At 36.5% G+C, this 23826-nt stretch overlaps 1 protein-coding gene across 1 annotated transcript in view; it reads left to right on the forward strand.

Moving 5' to 3' along the window:
- Positions 1-23826, forward strand: part of PCCA (propionyl-CoA carboxylase subunit alpha) — a 275454-nt gene that overhangs the window by 113259 nt on the left and 138369 nt on the right. The window contains exons 13-17 of the mRNA XM_063392367.1: positions 4086-4229; positions 5936-6010; positions 11117-11185; positions 11988-12063; positions 22774-22884. Of these exons, the coding sequence (XP_063248437.1) occupies positions 4086-4229; positions 5936-6010; positions 11117-11185; positions 11988-12063; positions 22774-22884 (475 nt within the window). The remainder of the gene's footprint in view (positions 1-4085; positions 4230-5935; positions 6011-11116; positions 11186-11987; positions 12064-22773; positions 22885-23826) is intronic.

Raw genomic sequence — 23826 nt, forward strand, 5'->3', positions numbered from 1 at the left:
ATGCATTCCTGCTTTCCATTCATTCTGTACATTAATCCAACCATGGTCTGTTTTCAGTTGCCTTTATGAAAAGCTGTTTTTTGCTGTGTGCTCCCAAACCCATGTACATGAGAACTATTTTGCAGAAAGATGTGACCCCAGTGTGCTCCTGCTCATAGCAGTCAGGAAGCTTGCATGCCTGAAGAGCAGAACATGTGTGCACCTCTGTTGCTGTTCAGCTCTCCGAAATAGAAACCAGGCTTACTGAAATACAGGGGGCAAGAAGCATCTGTATATTGGTGTGTTTGGGTCAATTGATACTGGATTTGGCTGCAGCAGCAAAGCCTGTGGGACTCCAGGTGAATCACATTTCCTGGAAACTGAGGTGTATGTTGAAAGTTAGTTTTGAGATTATTTATCTGAATGTAAAGGGATATATGACACCAACTAGGGACTTACAGTAGTAGGGGTGACATAGGCTGTAGTTTTAAGTCTACAAAAATTTAGATTTTCTTGGCTGATTTGACATGCTTGAATGTTCCAACTGGTGTGTGAGTAACTTGATGCCTTATACACACAGGGACAAGAGCAGCCTGTGAGTGTCCAGAAGTGTTTGCTGTTAGATCTGAGTACCTTGATAGTCTTGAGAAAAATGTGCCCAGAATTATTCCCCTGAATATAAGGGGAGCAGTCATCACTAATTTAACTCTTAGCTCCAACTGTCCATAAAAACTGCATGACTATTTTTGTAGCTGTGGCTGAACCCCAGTTTGGTAAAGCTTTAAAACCACTGGCAGTCACAGAACAGGGGGAGAATTAGGAACCTTTGCATACTGTTCTGGTGATGGATGCTAACTGGCCTGTGATGTTGGTAGGTTCCCCAACTCTTGTACACCTGCTGTACCATCTATCAACTGGGACATAATTATTTTTTTCTGACAGGCTTTGCCACTAGTTTCTCTTGCTGTATAAATGGGAAGGGGTTAGTGAAGCAAAAACACTTGCAATGCTCATGGGGAGTCTGGTTGCTGTGATATGTCTTAAGAGCAGTAGATCCAGTATGAAGGGGAAGCAATTCCCCTTTACTATATATAGCTATTGCTGGTCATAGCAGGTGTAGCTTTGTGGACTTGAAAGCAGGAGTATAAGTGGCATTTTATGGAGACTTAAGACTTTTTAAAGGAGGTATATATTGTTCTTAAGTGCATTGAAATGATGACTTGTTATAAACTGTTTATGAGCAGACTTGGTATAAGTAAAGGAACTGATAGTAAAGCTGTTACTTTTGGCAGCTAATTAATTCAGAGTCCTTGCTGATCAATTTTTTTGTCTTGTTGAGAAGAAGGTGCCTTGATACAACTATGATTGCTTGCTGCAGACATGTCTGGTTTTGCCCTTTGTGCTGAAGACAGCAATAATGTGTGAATGTAGTCACTATCATATAACCATACTAACACTGGCCCTTTAATGGCTAGGGTTCACTGGCAACATCTTGGATTGGTCGACTGCAAAACTGAGTATGGCCTAAAGCTAAAGGACTCGATCAATTGAGTGAGATTCAGCTCGATTTGTGAGCAAACTTGCATTCATCTCATCAAAAATGTAGTACTTGACTTATGTCCGTAAAATGGCAAGTAAAGACTTAATGGACAAGAGATACAGCATAAAATGAATAGAAGAAAATACAACAGACAGGCAAAATAAAGATGGCACCTGAAGTAGAAAGTGGAAAAGAGGGAAGTGATTGCAGTGTAGCTTTTAAGAGTGATTTTTATAACAGATACAATTACTTTAGTCAATTGACTGTTATAGTTGTTGAAGAGATTTTGAGATGAAAGTTCTTTTCTGTCATATTTTGGTCATCTGATGGTCTTAATGGATATTAAAATGCATTTAAAATGCATGTACCCCAAATTAATGCTATGATTGGAATGGTCTGTGTTATGCCTATATAGTAGTAGTTGAAGCACAGTCCTAATATAAAGTAGGACAACTCCTCCCCACTCTGCCCCCCCCCCCCCCAACAAAACCCTCAACATTTTTTCCTATACATATTTTCTGAATGCTGTTTTGTATGGAGAGACAAAGGGAGTATTTTGAAGAAACAGAAGAAAATATTGACCAAGTCAAAGATCTGTATTGAAGAATGGATTAAATAAATGTTTGTGAGTCGTAAGAACCAAACAACAAAAATATTTTTCTTTTCAGAGACATTCCATCTTATTTTGATCATCAACAATAAAACTGAAAACAACAATGAAGCTATTGAATCTGGAATGCCAATTGCTATCCAAGAAAAATGGCAGTATAACTAAATAATGCAAATGTCTTTGGAAAAATAAAAAGTATTTTAATTATCTGGAATGTTAAAATTCCAAACATGTTCTCAGCTCAAAGGTAATCTTTTAAAACTTAAATTCCAAAGTAGGAAAATAAGTTCTGTTGTACAAATATGAATGTGTGAAGTACCTTTCTATTAAAACTTAGGGAGTTTTAATAGAAACTTCAAGTCTTAATAGAAAATGAATTGCTTCAATTTAACACTGCAGGATCGATGAGATGTTTCATAGATTCTCAAAATACTGTTATTAAGCTTGACATGCTGGAGAGTATCATGTGTTAGGTAGACTCAAGACTGAATCCCAAAGGTACATCCTTAAACTGTTTAATCAGATTCCCATTTCAATGTCACTTTTGTCCTTCAAAGAATAGGTGCTTGTTTCAGTAATGATTTATCATTAAAATTGTGTCAAAACGTCTTAAAATGTTGTTGAAACTCTAAACAAACTCACAGCACACACAGGGCTAATTGTGGATGCCATCTGTTTATTTTTACAAAGCTTTTTTCTTAAAGACCAAAACATCTACTTGGTCTGGTAAGCTACAATGTTGTTACAATGACTGAATGTTTTCCTTAATACTATATACTTGAAGGAAGAAAGACAAGTGGTTTGGTCAGTGACCTTTTCCTGTGTCAGAAAAGGTACATAGTATGACATCTCACAATAAACCATTGCAAAGTGCATTTTCTTGAGGTATTTTCCCCCTTGGAGCACAAACATTTTATAACAAAACTGGCAGTTCTGTCATGATTTCTATATGGAAGGTGGTATAGCTGTTTCTGTGTGAAGAACGTGCTTTCAGCATGCCTACCTTTTACTTGATTGATGTGGTGGTGATCAGAGGAACCACCTTGGTTGCTTTTTACTGTCCTGCGCCTAGTTAAAGGCTTTTTAAAGTTAATCAACGTGCTCGTTTCTCCTCCCATTTGGAGGCAGAAGCGTGTGTGCATGTGTGCGCCCATGTGTGCATGCTCGTATGCACATCCCACGTGAGCGCCAGCGATGGCAATTCCCAGGGTGGCGTCTTCCAAAGCTGTTAGCGGCAATTTGCTGAGCACACAGAGCCACTCTTCTGGTCCAGCCCAGCTATTGTGCATGCTAAGCACTAAACAGATAAGTCTGGAGGGGGGAAAAAAATTGAAGGATCCATCTGCTCACTTCTGCTACACTGCGCTGATGCAAGATTACGCTAATCTGGTTGCTTGTCAGGACAGGTTAGTGAAAGAAGGCGAATGGATGAGATATAGGCTACGCCGGTTCTGTGGAAAATTGGTAGCGGCTCCTGTATGTGCCGTGTTAAGTGTAGCAGAATGGGTTGATTATCAGCTACTTCGAGATTTTCAGTTAAAAGATAGTTATGGCTACAGTGTGAGTCTCTTCAAAACAATATTGAATGGGAAAAGCTTCCAGACAAAGAAAAATTAACTCGTTGCCACCAGATGCATTTGAATTTGTAAAATAAGTGAAAAAAAACCAAACAAAAACACCCTACAAATCTTCCCAGGTCACCTCTCTAGTTTTCCTTTTGCATGCTGCTCCGAGTTATTGTAATCTGCTAATTATTGTTTTGTGTTTTCCATGCAAAGACAGCAGTTGCTGGAGTTTAAGTAGATTCTTTTTTTGCAGAAGAAGATCAAAATAGGAACATTCTTTCTCTGTTCTTTGGCTGGTCGAATTTCTTGTTTATCTGTTTGTTTACAGAGAGGTGCATTTGTTGGTTTGTTTGTTTTGTTACCTACTGACTGACAGTTCTTGACCTTGCAGGTTGAACATCCCGTCACAGAATGCATTACCGGCCTGGACTTAGTCCAAGAAATGATCCGTGTTGCTAAGGGTTACCCTCTCAGGCACAAACAGGCTGATATTCCCATCAACGGCTGGGCGGTTGAATGTCGAGTTTATGCTGAGGTAAATGAGTGGTAGTGGGGAGGAGGGGGTGGGTGGTTGAATTGTGGCGTAATAATACCCAGGTGTGGATAGATGCCAAGGTGAAATCAAGGAATATCATATGAAAGTCATGCTTTTAGAGCATGTAACATGAATGGTTAATGAGGTTTTGTAGAACTGTCGAGTTCTTATTTTTTAATTAAAAATATGGTGTATGTTTCAACATAGCTTTTTCCTGAAAAGTGACAGTAAAGATGGTGAAACAGAGAGGTAAGCAAATATCATAGAAATAAGCCTGCATGTTCAGTTCACAGTTAATGATGCTGGAGTTATCTACCTGAGTTCACTACTCTTTCCAGGTTTCTGAAATGTGTAGTTGAAACTTCTTCACTTAAAAAGACAGATGAAATTTATTGTCTTACAGAATTTTTGTTGTTTTAATAAAACTTTTGAAGAAGTTGTTGAAAAGCCAAGTTACACATCTTCTGAAACAATAGTATATAGAATAAGCATTCGAAGCACATTCCAAAACAGTAACTATAATTATGGTATGACTGTCTGTCTCACCTCAGAGAAGCTTACGAATATTTAAACCCCATTTTCAAGCACCTTCAAGACATTTTGACATAATGTCTTTTTGTTGTCACTTTCAATACATGAAAATGAAAATTTGTTAAGTTAAAAAAAAAAAAGAAGTCATTGAATGACAAAGTGGTTTGGGTTGGAGAGGACCTTGATGATAATCTAGTCCCAATCCTCCTGCCATGGGCAGGGACAACTTCTGCTGGACCAGGTTGCTCAGAGTCCATGCAGTCTGGCCTTGAACATTTTCAGGGATGGGGACTGGAAAATAATGCCTGTCTTCCTTCATTTAGTTTCAGGAACATTTTAAGTAACTCTGCATTTCAAAAGTAATTCAGCACCTTGAGACATTTTTTCCCTTGCTTAACTATTGGGAATTTTGTTACCTAGACCATCTTATTCGATGTTGTGGGTTTTCTTTCCCCTTCATGACATGCACATAACCTCCAAATTGGTCTACTGAATCCAAATTGTACAGACTGTTTTGATAAAGAATAAATATTTGCCCTGTGACTGGCATGGAAGCTATTCTGAGTTTTAGTAGGCTTTATGCTGGAGTAACTGATACTTGGGCTTTTTATTTTGTTCGGCTTAAATCCCCTCACATTTTAAAGTAGTGGATCCAACTACTTGCCATGAATTGGGTTATTCTGTAGGCCATATATTTATTTGTTTTCCTATTAAGTTTGTGTTGGTGTTGCATTATCTACATTAATGTAGGAGGTTTCCAGTGGCATAAAGTTCAGTTTGACTTCTTAAGATAATTGAAATTCTAACTGCCCTTTTTATCTCTGAAAATTTTTACTTACACTGTCCTTTCAAGCCTGGCCTCCTGAATACTTTTCTATCTTCTTCCAAGTGTATCTAATGAAAATGGCATGTTTGTGTGTTTTATTTTGGTATATTGTAACTGGGTGCAGAATACTTTTTTTTTTAACTGACGCAAGAGAATTTAAATACTTCCATTTCTTTATTTGGAGTTGCAGGAGCAGATGGATGAAGAAATGTTCTTCGACACAAGTAATTCTAGGCAAGAAAAGAGAGTCATTCCAGTAGCAGTTTCTTTTATACTTAAGGATTTTAAACATTATCTGCTCCACATCTGTAAAAGCTTAATGCTTTCTCATGTTGAATTTTTTTTCCAGGACCCCTACAAATCTTTTGGCCTGCCATCCATTGGTAAACTGTCTCAGTATCAGGAACCATTGCATGTGCCAAGTGTAAGTAACTCTGTTCTGGTTTTCGTAGGTTCTGAGTGTCTCACATAAAGACTATAAATACTCAGCAGCTTTGTAGACTTTTTTCCAGCTGTTTGCCAGAGTGGGGATGGGACATGGCAGTACCAATTTGTGCAGCCTGAAAAACTGCTTAAAAGTGAACAGTTCCAAACTGGGTCAAAAACGTTCGGATTGGGTATAACTAGAAACCAGTACATGTTGAAATAGTTTGTTCTATAACTTTCAGCTTAAGTTTTTCAAACACAGCTTTAGTAAATGTACTTGTGGTCATTAGAAATGACAGTAAACTGTTGAGTCAGCTCTTTAAGCACAGAGAACTGGGGACACTGGTGAGAAACCGCCAGTGCTTTTGGTTTAGCTTTGTAGACTTTAAAGAAGAGTTTCCTAAAGTGGTTATTACGTATTTCAGGATGCAGCCTAACTATACAGAATAGATGTTTAACAAACAGTGTGTTCTGCTTGATTTAAAGAGCACATACACTGCCTTTCTGTAAAATCAAGGTAGTCTTAAATTGTAAATGCACATAAACATGAATGACACTGTGTCAGTGCAATGATGCAACTGTACCATCTGTGAATACAATTATTCAGTCTGATTGCTTGCACGGAAAATACTGAGAGATTACAGGAGGGATCTTAAATGTGGAGTTGTTATTGGATATATGATTTATTTCGCTTTTTAAATTGTTTTTGCCCGTGTACTTTCCAAAGGGACCTGACCCTTTCTGGTCTTTAAGGCTTCATGCTGTGTTCAAAGCCTGAAAGCAGAAAAAAATTGTGAAGATCTAAAAGGCATTATGTGCTCTTAAAGAGGAGATGAGGGGGAAAAGGTATCACTGGATGTATCTAAACTTCTTTTTAATGAAACAAAGAGTGTATTTAATAAGAATTTATAATGAATACTCCAGTGGTTGTTAGAAGTTTTCACCATGTTGTAATAGCTAACACGATGTCAAACATTTTGCCCTTGCAAGTTTTTGCAATTTGCAATTTTCCAAACGTGAGACCTGTTGAAAGTACAAGTGATAATGGACAAACTATACCCCCTACAGTCTTTGTCCCACCAAATCTTTCTTCAATTAATGCTGCAGCAGGAGTTTTATGTAATAACATTTGCGCTTGTGAGCCATCCATACAAAGAAAAAACAATTAAAATGCCTTAAATGTTCTGCTTACTGCTGTTATTTGCTTGTGTGAATGTTGCATGTCAGCTAAATGGACCACGGAATAGATAAAGTGATTGGGTGTAGGAGAGTGCACACTAAGCTTTGTCTATCATTATTGCTGGGAGCAATCAAATTGATGCCAGCAGGACAGTAGACGCGTTGACAGCTGTAATTATGTATCTCCATGGTGATCACTTTTGGCCTGTCATGGAGGCCCATGAGTCCCCTCCCTTGCAAGCATTTAATCAGATTGGGCTGTCACTTGTCAGGTAGACAGGATGGGCTGGGAGTTGTGCTTAGGGGGAGAGGTGAATTGAAAATGAAGGGTGGGAGATGCCTGATTGCTTCACGTAGTCCATCATGGTACCAAAGAAAGAGATTTTAATTACACTGGAGGCTTCAGAGCAATGGTTTGAGGAGCTCATATGGAGTCTCTAGGCTTTCTCTTCCTGTTTGCTTCCACTGTCATATTAAAAAATAGAAAAACTATTTTTATGTAGACGCATGATTTGGTGTCTTAATACATATATTTGTGCTACCATGAAACTAATTTCTCTTGTGAGAATGTCATGCTGCTAAGAACAAAATTAATATGGCTAAAAAGGTACAGTGTTACAGGCCCATTGTGCTGTGGTGTTTGTTTTCTGCATTTTTGTTTTAGAATTGTCAACAATTTGGCTTGAGAAAAATTAGCAGAGACTTGTAGTGTGTCACAGCAAGTTCAGCTTATGTGTATTACCAAATGTATTGCAATTCATTTCTTCTGTGTCTCAAGTTCGCTCTGATTGTCTACCTTGCCTGGATGTCAGCTGCTCATGCTGGTGGAACTGGTGAGCATAGCTGTGTGAGAGATTTTACCTAGCCATAGGGAAGAATATGGTGACTGCTTTTGTGTCAGATAGTTTGTAATTTCCTTAGAACATGGTGCTCATAAGTACCAATTTTTTTTTGTCTTTGGTAACGAAGCTTAAGACTGGTGACTATGAACCAGCCCCTTATGTGTGATAGTGAGCTTTGATGTTTGGTGCTCCTTCACAACATGTTCTGCTATATCTGCAGAGCTCCAGCATTGCTCTCTGTCAGTGTGAGCAGCAGTCTGGTATTTTAATGACTTACAAGGAAAAGAAAAGTCTTAGACTCAGATATAGCGAAGAATTGAGAAATACTGGAATCTATTTGGGTTCCTAAGTGGAATTTGATACATTGAGAGTTCACTGCAGAACTAAGACACAGATTGTGCTTCCCCACCCCCCCCAAAATTTTTCATTCATTTTGCTGTTGTCCTAATGTAATAACACAGGAGGATAGTACAACAGCAATAAAGTGTTAGGGCTGTAATATGAATGAGCTCTAGGCTGCAGCAGGACCTTTAACTCTAGCTTTTCCTAAATATCTTAAATAGTGAGTAAAAGAAAGGAAATATGTTAAACAGAAGTAAATGCTAGAGGTCTAATACATGTTGCCACTATTTATCAAGTTTAGCACATTATAGTGAGTATCTGTTGAATTAGGGTTCCTTGTTCATCCAATATTCATTAAGTTCTGTCACACCATATAGTTTATAAAATCACCTACTGTTACCAGGCTCTGAAGATGTAAGCACTGCAGGGAGAATTGAAGATAGTATAAATGTATTTCTTTTTTGCTGTCATTTTTTCAGTCATCTTGAATTTATTTTATGAAAATTAACTTCTATAGAGGACTCAGATTTTTTTAAAAGGCAGTTATGCAGTAGTTTAAGTAGTTTATATTCACTGTAGCCTTTTCAAGATATTATAGTTAGGGAAAAATGTGAATTTTGCAGGGGTCATGTACATGTGTTGTACATGAATAGAAACATAGAGCCAGGCAGAGTGTATAGCTGGTAGCCTCAGGAGTCTTAGTTAACTTTAGGGTCTGACTAACCTACTTATTGTGGGTCTGAATGCATCTTTTGTATGTTTTTTCTTTGTTGAAAGATGACATACATGTGTCAGTACTTACCTGTACATATGTAAAGCACCCCTGAACAGTTTTGTGAAGTCACTTTATAGATACTGCTTCAGAGACAAAAGTCACAGTACAGTTCAAGTATGTGTGGAATGTGTATGTCATACCTTGTCTTATCTATGTATTTATTGAGTATTACAAAAAAAATATCATGGGCAGGGGATTTATCTGGAACTGAGTAGGTAAATTAAATAGTTCTGATTTAAATGTGAGAACATGTGCATTGACTTTATACATAGGCAGTCATTCTGTGAGAAAGGGTGGTTTAGCAGCTGGAAGAAAGGAAGCTGAGAAATACCCTGCATGTTTTTTCTGTAATCATGACATGTCTGAACTACCTTCTCATCAGTAGCTAATGTTAAATGTACCTGATGCGAGTAGTGGGGAGCCCAGTTAAGCACAGATAAAGCACATTCAGATAAGATACTATTAAAGTGGTACAGAAGCAATACTGCCTTTACTTGTGAATAGACAAAATAATATGTAAATATAAATAAATGAATACAAAAATATGAATAAGTGAATTTCTTCTTGAAATAAATAAAATGTCCTAAAAACTAGTCAGACAATTTTTCTTACTGAAGAAAGTGAATACACCTGCTAGGGTATCTTTTTATGTCATTTGGATAATAAAGTCATCATCATGCCCTCATGTGGATTCTCTAGACAAGAGGTTCTACATGTGGTCCCTTGATAATTGCCTAAATTAAAATATTAAAGGCCTAACAGCCGTTGTGTTGACCTTTTTCTGCCTTGCTGCAGACAGATGAGCTGCTGTTTATTACAAAGGTTCCTTCCCACAGGTGAAGATTTAAGTGAGATTCCAGGACCCTCTTTCCCACCCCCTTTACAATGCAGTATATCAGAGCCCTGCTGTTTCAACAGCTTTGATTAGAGCCCTCCATCCTTATGATCCCCAGAATGCATTTATCACTCGAGTTATTTTGATTAGTTTAAAAAAATATTTCGGATTCCAGTGCTCAAACATGGCAATTTAATAAATATTTATTCCCCAGAAATTGCTCATTTGAAAAGTTTTGTATGGCTAACCTCATTGTTACAGTGATGAAATCAAACTGAGAGATGAAAACAAGAATCAGCAATATACAAACTAACTTGTTGGCTGGTTAACAGCAATCAGCCTCTTCAAAAGAAATTTTTGAACTCGTGTTATTTTTTTCCATGAATATTGCAGAATCAGAGCTTTAATTGGGGCTGTGTCCTTACAAAGCAAAGCCATGGAAAAAGCTGTGTAAACATTAAAGCCTCGGGGGAAGAGCAGCAACAGAAAAAAAAAAAGTGTTTAACAGTTGAGAGGGTGAGACAGAGAAGGAAAGTGTTACATACATGAAAACCATAGGCTCAGTATTCCTATGGAGCTGATAAGCAGAGCTCCAAAGTTCCTGCTGAATGCTCCCTACTTCTATTCCTACTGAAGCCCTTGGAAGGGCTGTAGCAGAACATGAGGGATGTGATTACATATAGATGCAGAAAGGGTGTGATTATAAGGGTCATCCCTCATGCCAGGTGTCAGTCAGAAAAATAATTACAACTGTATTTTATTACAGGGATTAAATTAGAATTGAATGTGTTTAGAGTTAAAGCAAGTGTAACAGCTGAAATTCTTAGATTTACTGTGTTTACTATGCATTCTAGAGAAAAAAAGAGAATTTTGACTATGAACTCAAGATTACAGTCAAGTTTCTCATAAAGAAGAGACTAATTTGCAAATGTTTTTGCTGGTGAAGAAAAAGGCTTCCCTTCCCTCCTCCCAGATTCTCTGAAAATGAATAATTATCCTAGACTTTCCAGAGGGAAGAATGCATTTGATAAGTTTTGTGGGGGTTATGGTTTAAGGCTGATGGGTAGGTTTGATTCCTATGTAGAATTTTTTTTTCCAGTAATATATAACTATTTTTACTTATTTTTGAAGGTACGTGTTGACAGTGGTATACAACAAGGAAGTGACATTAGCATTTATTATGATCCCATGATCTCAAAAGTGAGTTGATTATTATTTCTCAATATTTTAAAGGTATGAAGTACTGATTTGGTGCATACGTCTTTTAAATGAGAGAAAGCATATTAAAGGATTGGTAAATCAGTATTTTAAAGGTGCCAGGCATAACATCCCTCAAAGGAATATAAAAGAAGTGAAGGAAGATGTGGAGTAGAGGAAATCTAGTGTCACTCGTAAATAAAATTATTTCACCTTTTGACACTGTAATTATTTGTCTTGCAGTTTGTAATTATTAAGAAGATTCTGATTTAAACACCAGCCTTTATTGTCTGACTTAGTTGCTGCCAATCTATCTTTTTAAATATAGCCTAGCCTGGATGTAAATGCCAATAATTCTGGCTTCCAAAAAAACCATTGACAGAAATGCTTGATTGTCTCTCTTTGTGTCTCTTATTCATCAGGAATATATTGGTAAAATTAAAATATGACATGGTAGAGTTCAGACCTCAAGAAAATGGTATCTTAGGAGTTTGTTGGGCATTAGGAATCTGGGGAGTCAGCATGAATATTGAACCTCTCATCTGATTTTCTGAGAGCTTGTTTAGATGCTTTAAGTTTTATGAAGGAAAAGTGACCGGTCTTCTTTCGTTGAATTAAAGTTCAGTGATCTTAGCTTTTTCTTAATGTTTCAGGGAGCCTTTGTAGCACAAATGCAGAAATGGTCAAGAAATGGTTTTATGACTGCAGAAGTTCTGCAGACCTATTTAATTTTTAAATGCTATTCAAATTCTTGAGATAAACATCTAATTTCTAGGTAATGTAAATATCTTTTTTTTTTCTTTAGCTGATTACTTATGGCTCTAATAGAGCTGAAGCACTGAAAAGAATGGAAGAGGCTTTGGACAACTACGTAATCCGAGGTAACTAGAGAAATTTGGATTCCTAGTGTGATAGGCTGTCATCTATTTCAAGAAAACAGCTTGAAAATGTAGTAATTAGCAAATTGAGTAAAGTTCCCACTTCTTAAGTGCAAATTAAAACAGGAGAACCTTGTGTTAATTAAGCTGAGAAGATACATCAACTCTAAAGAGACTTTTTTTCTCCATTTTTCTCTTGAATATTATAGGATAAATATTTAACCTTCTTAAAACACATATTTCTCACTGAATGGTGGCATGTAATTGATTTATGATGTTGTAGAGGGGGAAAAAAAGGCTGCTGCACTGTAAGAAATGTAAAGTAATTGCCATTTTTAGGAGTTTAATACATTGATTGCAATTAAATATTATAACAATGCAGTAGTTGATTGTGTGTATATATATATTCTCTTATTTTCAAGGTCATTGTTTAGGTTTTGGGCAGAGACAGATGTAGGCTGTTGACCAGCATGTGTTTCAGCTCTTGCGTACTGATTGCATAGGAGATGCAGCCATCCTTCCAGGCTTTCCAGGCAGCAGGGGTAAAACAGCCCTGACCACTTCCACTCTTTTAAAAAGTTTTGGTGAGAGAAGTCATGTTTTGTGTGGGAGAAATCTAGATCTTCCTCTGTGTGTTATGGAAAATAGGAAGGACAACTCAGGATAAGGGAGGTAAAAAATTCTGTGAAGTTTCTGTAAGACTTGATTTGGCTTTAATGCTGGGCTGCTGAATGGTACAGTTGCCCTGGCAAACTTGAAAGATTTATCTGTCTAGGGGAAAATGAACATTCCTCTACCACAGTGTAGTTAGATACATGGTAGGATTAGCCATTGTAAATGAACTGCTAACTCAAACATAGATTTATATTAGTGCAACTTGAGCCATTAGACTGTAGCAGTACAATGTGCTGATGTAAACCCCTGCCGTATAACAGCTGAGTAAATTTATATGAGAGAGAAATTTATACTGCTTTAGTTAGACTGATGTGAGGTGGGATTTGTTGGTGTTGTTCTTAATGGAGACAGGCTCTGGATTCACACTCTTGGATTGATAGCAAGTGATGCTAAAAGTATTTTGTTTATGAGACTATTGCAAATGTGTGTGGAGCATTGTCTTTTATTGTGTGCTATAACATGGTATTGAAAGTGATAGTTTGTGCTTAGGTGTTTTACACAGATGTACCTAATAACAGTTCCACATATTATGAATACTTGTGAAGGACATGACACTTTACACCTGAAAAGTATTAATTTGTATTCTTGAGGTTTTTACGGTCTTTTATTAAAATTAAAATTAAATTTTTAAATTTAATTAAAATTAAAATAATGCATGTATCCATCATATCTAATATTTCTGTAGTATTTCTATCTGAGAAAGCTTTTAGTTAATTAAAAACATTTAAAGAGGTAATTAGTGAACTACAGGGGGATTTTTTTTTCCTAAAGTACTTCAAACTACAAAATTTAATGTACTACAGGTTTCAAAAGTAGATGAATTTCAGAACACATTTAGTTCAGTGGCCAGTGGTTTCCATTTGAAAACCACCAGGATTTTTGTGTAGTTTTACACAGCTCGTAGTTTCTTCTCAGTGTTTATTTAAAATGGAACATTTGTGGATATTAAAGTATCTCTTCTCTTGCCTAGTGTGAATGACTCTTGGTAGGGTACTTAGTAGAAACTGCCCAGTCTGTAATGTTCTAAACTCCATTGACATGTGCAGAATTCCTTTTTTGGTCGGTGGTTTGTTTGTTTTTTTGTTTGTTTGGGTTTTTGTTGGTTTTGTTTTTGCCCCCTAAAATCATGGTGTATATTGTTTACTTTACAATGTTGGGTTTCTATGTAAGAAAATATTAAACTACCTTGATCTTAATGTGCCTCACATGAAGTCTTTTCTGACTTGAGTTTTTGTTAGTAGTAAAAGATAGAGAACAATTTTTTACCTAGTTTTGAAGTTACTTGGTTTTATGTTTGAATAGTGAACTTGTACATAACTATTTAGAGATTACCAGTCTTCCTGAATAGTATGCTCCAGATCACTATTTCTCAACCCCTTGTCCCTCTGATTTCCTGGGAAGCAGCATTTATGTTTGCATGGTGTTCTAGAGACTGTGTTTTTCCCTGCAAGTAATGAAGTATCTCTTCTGAGTTACAAAGCATTTTAGATAAGCAATGCCAGCTGAAGTCAGTGTCAGCTGTAGTGATGATGTGCTCTGTGAGAATTTTAGATTTAAAATCCCAATGTTTGCAATTTCTGTAAACAAAGGTGCTTGTTCACTCACCTAGGATGGGAATGGGATGTAGGGTGACTGGGTAACAGGTCAAGGACCATCTAATATGTAGCTTAGGGACTGCTAATGGAGGATGGAGTCTTCCTCATCACTTCTGTGTCACCAGTTCAAAGCAGACAAAACTTGGTAAGGAATTTTAGTCACTACTGTTTTGATAGTTGCTCGCTGACCTGCATGAAATCAGTGGTTTTTATCCAGTTCCTAGAAGACAAATGTCTTCTTGGAGCAAATGCCACTGTACAATGTCATTCATGGCAGTCCCGGCAGAGACGCCAGGACCGAAGCAGCACAGTGACCCTTCAGGAGGTGACTCATCTAGGCTGGGTTGAGGCATGTTGGCAGTGTGAAGGGCAAGGTCTTACTCTGCTGCTCCTTGTCTATTGGCTGTGTGAGAAGACATTCAGTTTCTGCTGTTGTGGCTTTGGGATATTCACAAGTTACCCCATTCCTTTTTAGCTCCATTCCATTTGCAGGGAACAAGTCCCCAGACAAGCCTTTATTGACTTGTTTTCTTTGGCTGGATACTACCTGGCCTTGAATTCATGGTGTAGCTGTCCTTCTCAGTTAAATCTGCTTGACAAGATCATGAGGGAAATTAAAATAATTAAATTTTAAAAATAGTCCAATACTTGCAAAGAAAGTAGGCCTAAACAAAATTTGAGTAATACCTTAATCAACCAAGGCTGCATCATATAGTGCCTATAATAGCACTATCTTCATTAAAAATGTTGACTAAAGCAAATTGAAGTATTTGCAACAATGCTGTGCTCTGAAAATGCCTGCTGTGTTAATATTTTATTACACTTTGGGCTGATGACAACTATACACAGTGAAAAAGGAAATGCTATGATCTGTTCATTGGTAGATGCTAAGAGTATGACTAATTCCAGATTGAGTCAAGATAGAGTCAATCTGATCATGAGAACATAATCTCCATCTTTTTTCCTGTGTAACATCTTCGTTGCTTTGAATGGGAGCAGATGAAAGTCTAGGATAGTGTTTCTTTGAGTTGTGGATTAGATTAAATGATCTCTTGAGGTTCTTTACAGTCTAAATTATTCTGACAGGAACTGACTCGTCCACTGAGAACTGATCTGAATTCAAAATCTCAGCTGAGACTTTGGAATGACAAATGGGCTGATCAGGTAACATTTTTATCTGAGTCCTGCAGTATAGTTAGGGGTGGTTAATGTTAAGGGTCCAACCCAGATTTGTCTCAAGAAAAGACACTTCTTGTTTTGTGCAGTGGTTTCTGGAGAATTTATGAATATTGAAAAGCTCAAGATTCCAGTCAAGCAGAGAGGCACCGTTGCTCATTGGGATGAGGCGTGATTTATTTCTTTTGAGTATGCACTGTTGTTAGTGATTCATCTCTGTCTCTTATGGTACTTTTTTCAGAAACTCTTTGTTTTTGTTTATTCTGGAGGGATTTAATTTGAACAACAGAAATGGGGTATTGAAATAATGCCTTTCATTGTATCTCCTGTGTGTGTAAACATGGTGTTGGTGTGCTTTCCTTCTCAGTTTTTCTTAAGTTTTAATATGTTTTTGTCATTTCTGGTGCTGGACAATCTGTTCATTTGAAGACATATATAAATCCCAGTATGGAGTTCTGGAAAGTTTGTGTATGAAAGTTATTTTTATATATTTAAATAAAAGAAATGGTTATATTTATGCAGCAAGTAGAATACATTATCAATTCACTAGAGGTCTGATTGGACAGATAGCTCATATCCTTAAGTGTGGATTCCTGTAATCTTTCCTTTGACCTCTGCTTTTTATCTTCCCTGAGTATTCAAAAGTAAAGCAATAACATGAAGTTTAAGTCTTTGTATAAAGTCAACCCTTCTCTGTTGAGATCCTGCTTGCTCCGTGGAGAGAGGAATGTATTAAACCATTTAGGAGGAAGAAGAGTGGAAAAAGGAGCCTCTGAGGAAGAGAGTAAGGAGCAGTAGAAATGAGCAGGAAATAAGGGAGCCACCAGCTGCGGTTGGGGGAATCTTCCAGTATGAGGTGAAAGAGCATACAGAAAACTGAAAAGTATTAAAAAAATATGGTGAATGTTTGAGGGGAAGAAAAATGCAGAAGTTAACTCTCTGAGTGGAGACTTGCCAGAATAGTGGCAGCAGAAACTGATGTCTTGAGCTTTTGCAACTGTAAACATGCTAATTTAGGGGAAAAAGGAGAGCTGTACTTAGTGTTGTGAGAAGGCCTTGGCTTTCCAAGAATCACAGAATGAGTAAGATTGGAAGGGATCACAGTGGATCATGTGGTCCAACCTCTCTGCTCAAGCAGGATCATCCTAGACCACAAGGAAAAACATCCAACTCCAGTTTTAGTATTTAATCGTATATTGAAATAAATTAATTTCAGGTACAAAGCTTTTCACAGTTAAATAAAGTAAGCTTTAATTTAGATCTAAACATCATAAATTATTGAGTTATTTAGTTTTAACTTAGAAGATATTTCTCAATGGCAGTATACATGTAAGTTTTAGTAGACTGTCCTGTATCTCCCTGATATTGTGAACAAAACAACCTTTGCAGGGAAACAGGCTTCTTACACACAAAGACAGTGTATAGTGTCTGTTCTTAAAAGAAATGAGCTTTTGTTTTTTTGGTTGTACTTTTAAAAAATGCTTCAACAAGTCATACAACTTTTGCATACTGGTAGTTCTGCAAGAGTATTTTTATTCTCACTTGCGGATTCCCAAGTGTGTTGATGTAGAAAGCAAAACTGGAGAAGGAATGGAAAAAACTTAGTTCAAAATCACTAGAAGGGACCATTTCAGAATGCTTAGTAGTACCAGCTTGGAGCTCCTATTCTGCTCTTGTACTCTCCTTTTTTTAAGCCAGTCACAAGGGAGGGTGTAGGAATGCCAGTGTCTCAGTGAAATGTTGTGGGCTGTACTTTAGGAAGGGTTACAAATTACCAATGTCCTGTGGAGAAGAAAGAATGAAGGGCAATTGAAGTACAGACTTATCAGGTAAAAGAGGAAGGCACTGTTACTGGTGCAGAAGGGGAAATTAAAATAAGATACCTTTTTTTTTTTGCCAGTTAAGTTTTTTGTTTGATTGATTTTTTTCTCTCCCTTTTATTAAGGAGAAAGAACTGGGGTAGTGAAAAACAAGAAATGTGTCCAGTTGAGAAGGCATTGAGAACCAAGTGCTATTATTTCTCTAGATATGAAGTTGTCCTAGTGTTGTATTCCCCATCTTTAGGGTAAAAGGATATCTGAGGAGAGGATGATGGTTGAATGGCCATTTATTTTCTTTCATTTTCCTTGACAAAGCTTGCTTAGCCTTTGCTTCCAATTCTACTGATTCAAGCATTCATATAGTTTGCTAACACCATAGATAAAGGTTCTCTAAGTTCTAAGAAGTTCAGAACCACATGCAGTTACAAAATTTAGAGTTTGAACATATGATTTTACAGTATGATATTACCATATATTATCTCCTTTTACCTCATTTTCTTTCCCCCTTTATCCTGGTGTGAGTTCAGTGAGCTCCAGACTTTTGTATCTGAAAGAATTGTTGTTTTTGATTGGAGTACATACTTAGCTCTTAGGGTCAGTGGTGTACTGATCCCATTTTTTGTGAGAATTTTTTTTTGTGAGAATTTTATATGGATGTTTGTGTATTAGAATTAAAAGCTAAAAGCCCTTTTTTTCTTGCTTTTGGGATGGGATTTTGTGTGCAGATAGCCAGCTCTGAAGCGAGTTGTAGCAAAATACAAGCTTTGAAAGACAGTTGGATGTTGAGGGTTTTAGGGAATAATATGAAAACTTTTGGAATTACAAACATGGAGGCTTGCTGGGTAATAATCGCAGACTTGAGAAGTTCATGTGTTGAAAGTCGTGTTTCCATTGTCTGCAAATCCGATAATGTTCTTGTTTTAAGTGAACATTAGCATAATCAGTGTTTTGTGCTTGGTGCTTGGTGAAGAGCTTAGTTAATATTTTTTATATTTTGCTTGGAGAAATAACTGAGATACCTCCTCAGCTTCATCACGTTTATTCGTATTAAGCATTTAAATTGTTGAGTGATAGTTTAGCTTTGCTGGCTTGTTGAAAGAGAAACCTCTAGTCCTGTACTCCACATGTTGGTTTTGCAGTCAGTAAGTGTGCAGATAAAGTTCTTTCTGTTCCACTTAGCACCATTTGAAATTATCAGCAAGTCTATTCAAGTGCTTATCTACAGAGGGGCATGTAGGACTCCAATTAAGTTTACATGGATAAATGCAGATTTGTGTTTGCAGGCATCAAGATGACAGAAGCTTAATACTGTAAAAAGGCTAATCAACACTGAATATGTTTAGTGTCAGTAAATATTTATAGTGAAAACATTGCCTATGATTTTGTGCTTTGGCATTCTAAGTTCTGATTTTTAGTGAGTAAAAATGTGGTGTGATAGCCTCTTCACAAACCTGTTATTAAACTGTTTTCTGTAAAATGCATTTTATTGTTGTCTTTGGGTTTGCTTGTGAGGACGGGATAGGAGTTAGGCTACAGTATGCAAGTTAATGAAAGGTCTGGTGTACTTGGCAGAGTTTTTAAGGCAGAGAATGAAGAAGGGAAGGAAGCAAGATAGAGACAGGCAGTATGGGGAATAATTTCTTCTGATTATAATTTAATTTTTTTTTAATGAGTGCTTCTTCAAACAGGGGGTTGCTAATAAGCTCTGGTGAGCAGTGTGATTTTTAGTGTGTTCCTGTATTCATTAGGCAATAATGACAATTTAACTAGAAAATTAATTGAACCTCAGGAATATGTGATCTATATAAAGCATAGGAATATGTAGTTTTTAAAAATTTTATTAGCTCTCCATAATTTAAATGCTACTCTGCTTTCTTTTACAAGGATATTCTGGAAAATAGTGTGTAAAAATTGAAATCAAGAAGCATATCTTAAACTGAGCTTTTGCTGATGTAATGCTGTATGAAAACTACAGCCACGTAAAATGAAAAAATAGAGGTACAAAGAATGGCGATTATTATATTTGATTGTATTTTGACTCAGAGGAAAGAAGAATATAACTGTAACTACAGTTCTGCATCAGCCTTAACAATGTAAAAATCGTGATGCTGAAGTGAAATTTTGTTTTCTGGAGGAGAAATAAATTGATATAGTTTAGGATTTTGCTTGTTTGTTGAAAATGTCATGGCTTGTCAGGCTAACAAATGTGATTTTGTTCCTGGCAGTCTGCAGATCTGTTCAAGAAAAAGAAAAATTCTCTGAAAAACCGCTGCAACATAAATACAATATACTTCAGTTTAGTGTCTAACTTTGCATGAAATAAGCACTGCCTGTTAGCCTCTGTTTGATCCTGTGAGAGTGTGAGGCTGATGTCTGGCCAGTGTTTTGGAAGCAGCAGGTAGCCAGGAGCAAGCTGCTCTAGGGGTCCATATTTCTGTAGCCTAGTAGTTACTCACACACAGATGGAGACCTTATGAACTTTGACAGAGGTCACACTAAATTGCAAATCTAAAACTTCTAGACTTCTGAAGGATTACACTGGTAGTTTTTTTTAAAGCCATATGATTTGGTACATCACTAAAAGTATCAACTCAGTCTTGAGAAGCAGATCAACCATGCAGTTGTTGCTCACATAATGATCACAGGGACTGATAAAGATAGCCTTTCATGATACTTTAATGGGAACTTGTTTATTACATTTTTAATTCATGTATGTAAAATGCATTTTTTATATTGCTTCCCAAACACCTAGGCTTGTCTGCTCTATTGAACTTACTAAAGGAATTTTGGAGTTTAAAACATTGCTGAAGCCTCATTTTTTCAGATGCACATGTGGCAGAAATACATAAGAATACTCACAGTATTTTTTTGATTTTAGATCTTTGGGGCAGTCAGTTGAGACACCAAGCTCTGTCATCTGTCATCAGCCATCACCTCACCAGGGATCTTATAGCAGTTTAGAAAAGAAAAATATGAGATGATCTGGTTACACATTGTAGCCTGTTTAAATCCTGGATTCAAAGTTGGGCAGCACTGAAGAACTCCTCCTTTTCTTGATGCTGTAATAGATGAGGTCTCTGGGATATTTCAATTTACTATTCGGATGAGAAATTTTGGGGGAATTTGTAGCAGTTAAAGACAGACATTATTTGTTTCCAAGTTATGTTCATTTAGCATAAGATTTTTAATTATTTTGTTTAGTGGAGATGCAGTGTGCCTTTCATTCGGTGTTTATGAAATCAGGGTCTGTGAATAATTATTTAGGTTGCAAACAGCAAGGATCTTCTTTTAATCAAATGGATAAATTTCTGTCATGTCATCATTGCTCTGCTTGTGTCATTTGCTATTTAATGGCTCTTGATTGAGTCTGAAGCTGTGACTTCATGATTCAATGAGGCTGAGTCTGACTCAGTGCGTTTAAAGTGATTTCAGTGATGGCCACACAGAGAGCTTGAAAATTCACACCAGCAGCAGACTAGTAGGGGAAGAAAGCTTTGAAAGTGTTTGAACTGGCCTGCATATAAAATAAGGAGAATGTTGTTCATGCTTCTAAACTGGAAAAACACAAAAGAAAAAGGAGTGTAAAAGAATCTCCTGTAGCCTCAGCAATTTGCATGCTCTGTAATGCTAGTGTCTTTGCTTTGGTGAGATCTCAACATGGAAAAAAATCCAAATAACCTAATTTACAGCTGGAATACCTGAGTTTGCAATGAATTATTTTAAACTGGAGCTATTAGAAAAAAAGTGCAAATAATTGAGTCATGTCGTCTCTAATCCTGATCATATCACAATGATAATAACTTGTGAGTAAACATACGTGAAGTACAGAATTTTTTGCTTTGGAAAAGATATGGATAAACAGACAAATTTTTGCCATAAACTGTTTTGTGATGTGTTCAGTATTTTATACTTAACATATGCAGCTAAAGCCAAAGTTAATGTGATATGGCAAATGCAATGTGACTTGGAGTTACCTGTTCCTCTGACAGTGACAAAAGAATGTGATTACTTTGTATTTCCAGAGGGTTGAGAATGTGCACAGTTGAGGTTAGATAATCTCTTTCCTATAGGAGCTCCTCATTTATCCATACCTAGAATAAATCAACACCTGTCATGCTCCTGAACTGCATGTCTATTCCAACTTTTCTTAAGAAATATTATTTATGAGCCAGTGTTATTGTATGTAGTCATATTAAGATGGAACTCTTCTGGCTCATCAGAATTTGTGTGATCTCTCTAAAATTGAGAAGAGAATGGAGATAAAGATGGTGGTTTTCTGACCTGTTATCTTAAACTTTCCATAAATCACCTGTATACTATCTCAAAAGAAAGAGTACCTTCTTTTTGAAAATTGTTTGCACTAAGAAGAAGATAATTTAAATGCTCTAGAGAGTTTTTTCTCAAGGATTTTTTACACCATCTTTCCTCTCCCACCTCCTGTAAGGACTTCTTTGTATTTGCTATTTCAACAAAAGGACTTTTAGTGACCATCATATTCAGTGCGAAGCTGCAAGGACTTCTGGCGAAGTGCAGTTTAGCATTAGCAGTAAGTCACTAACTTAGTTACACAGAAGTTATTAAATAAAAAATAAAATCATTAGGAGATGGAAGGAGACAGGCCGAGAAGGGGAATGAGAAAGATGAAGAAATGCAGAAAATAGAAAGTTGCATAATATTCAAAGAAAGTAAAGGATGAGGGTGTCTCTAAAGCTTCTGTGATAAGTAATTCTAAAACTAAGTATTTTAATTAAATAATTATATAATTAAATAAAATTTAATTTTAAAATTAAAATCTTTTCTGTGGGCTATATGCCTAACAAGAGTCACAGAGTGGTGCTAAAGGGGAATCAGAGTATTCAATAAAAGAATTGTCCAGGCAAGGTTGGATAAATACATGTGGGGGAAGCAATACATTTCTTTGTTTTGTAAGTTATACAGGAGTTTATGTGTTACAAATGATAAAAATGTTGTAAAATGGTATTTCAAGTGGTAAAAGTTTTTACTGTATTTCATTACTGTGATTGAGGTGTAACATGGTGCATATCTTCCATTCAGGGTTCAGTGGAATTGAGCTAATATTTACTGTCATGACTAATTTGTCATTTCAAAGGAGATGGCTCTGGTCCTACATCTTCTAGAACTGAACCAAAAGTCTCTTGGTTGCACTTGCTGTCCCTAACTCAACTAGTGTTTGAACTGGGCTTAATGAGGTGAAAATTTCGATTGTTTATATAATAGTTAAACTCAGTGTTTAAAAGGGTTTTGAGGCACGAGTGAAACAAAACTGGTAAATCTGCACTGATTACATCAGTACTATGATATCTAAGCTGTGAACAAATATTTATTCCAGAAAGATAGGAGTTCATATTTTTTAAGTCCTTTCCTAATGTAATTTGTGATTAATATTACCTGATTTTGTATTGATTTGGGTTTTTTTTTGTTTTCAGGTGTGGCTCACAATATTTCTTTACTGCGAGAAGTGATCGTCCATCCACGCTTCGTTCAAGGAGACATCAGTACTAAATTCCTCCCTGAAGTCTATCCTGAGGGTTTTAAAGGTTTGTTCCATTTGGAAATGTTTCTTTTCTTGAACAGTGTTGTTTTGATTATTGCTCCTTTATGTTTTTAGACTGATATGCTCCCCAGTCTTTGCTTTTTCTTCAAATATATCTGTGCATACACACAATTAGAGTTTTTAAATAATGCATAAAGTTGAAATAGTTATTTTTTTTTATTTTCAAGAAGACAAAATACATACTTCTAGTGATAAAACAGCAAATTAAATGCACCCAAAGTCAAGAAAAAACATTTATAGGTGGTATGAAATATGTAAAATAAACATCAGTTCAATTCTGCTATCTGATCATGCTTCACTCTACTGTTAACTATAGTCAGGTAAGATTTCTTTTTACTCAGCACTGTTACTTCTTCAGTAAATTATTGTAGCACCTTTAGAATTGCCTTTTGGCACCCTTTATTTTCACTCTAGCCTTGTCTGGAGGATCTGGCATTTTATCAGAGTATGTTGGTACCCTGGTCTTCATACTCATTACACACAGTAATGGGCATTGTTTTGAAGCTCTTAACTCATACACTAGGTTAAGATAAACACAAATGCAATTATTTCTTTACAACATCTCAAACTACTCAAACATTTCAAAAATGTTTACCAATGGTTACTTGAAAAATATAAGGAAACAAATAAATTGATTTCCTTTCACAAGGACCAGGTTTTAAGAGGTTCTCTTCTCTTAGCCAATCTGCTGTAGATGCTTTCTTGACCTGTGTGGTCAGAGACTCGGTTCTCCCATACAGATCTCCCACCTCAGCTGGCATTCATCAGGCAGAACATCTTTCTTATTAAAAAAAAGACAGTATTTATAGTTCATCATTCATGGGTCCTTTATGAATCCCGTGGAGATTCCTTTTCCCCCATTCATCATTAATCCAATGTGGCAGAATCCTCATCCCACTTTGGAGGCAGCACTGCCAGATTGGCA

Source organism: Prinia subflava, chromosome 3 (genome assembly GCF_021018805.1).
Source record: "Prinia subflava isolate CZ2003 ecotype Zambia chromosome 3, Cam_Psub_1.2, whole genome shotgun sequence".
In the NCBI taxonomy this organism is placed as follows: domain Eukaryota; kingdom Metazoa; phylum Chordata; class Aves; order Passeriformes; family Cisticolidae; genus Prinia; species Prinia subflava.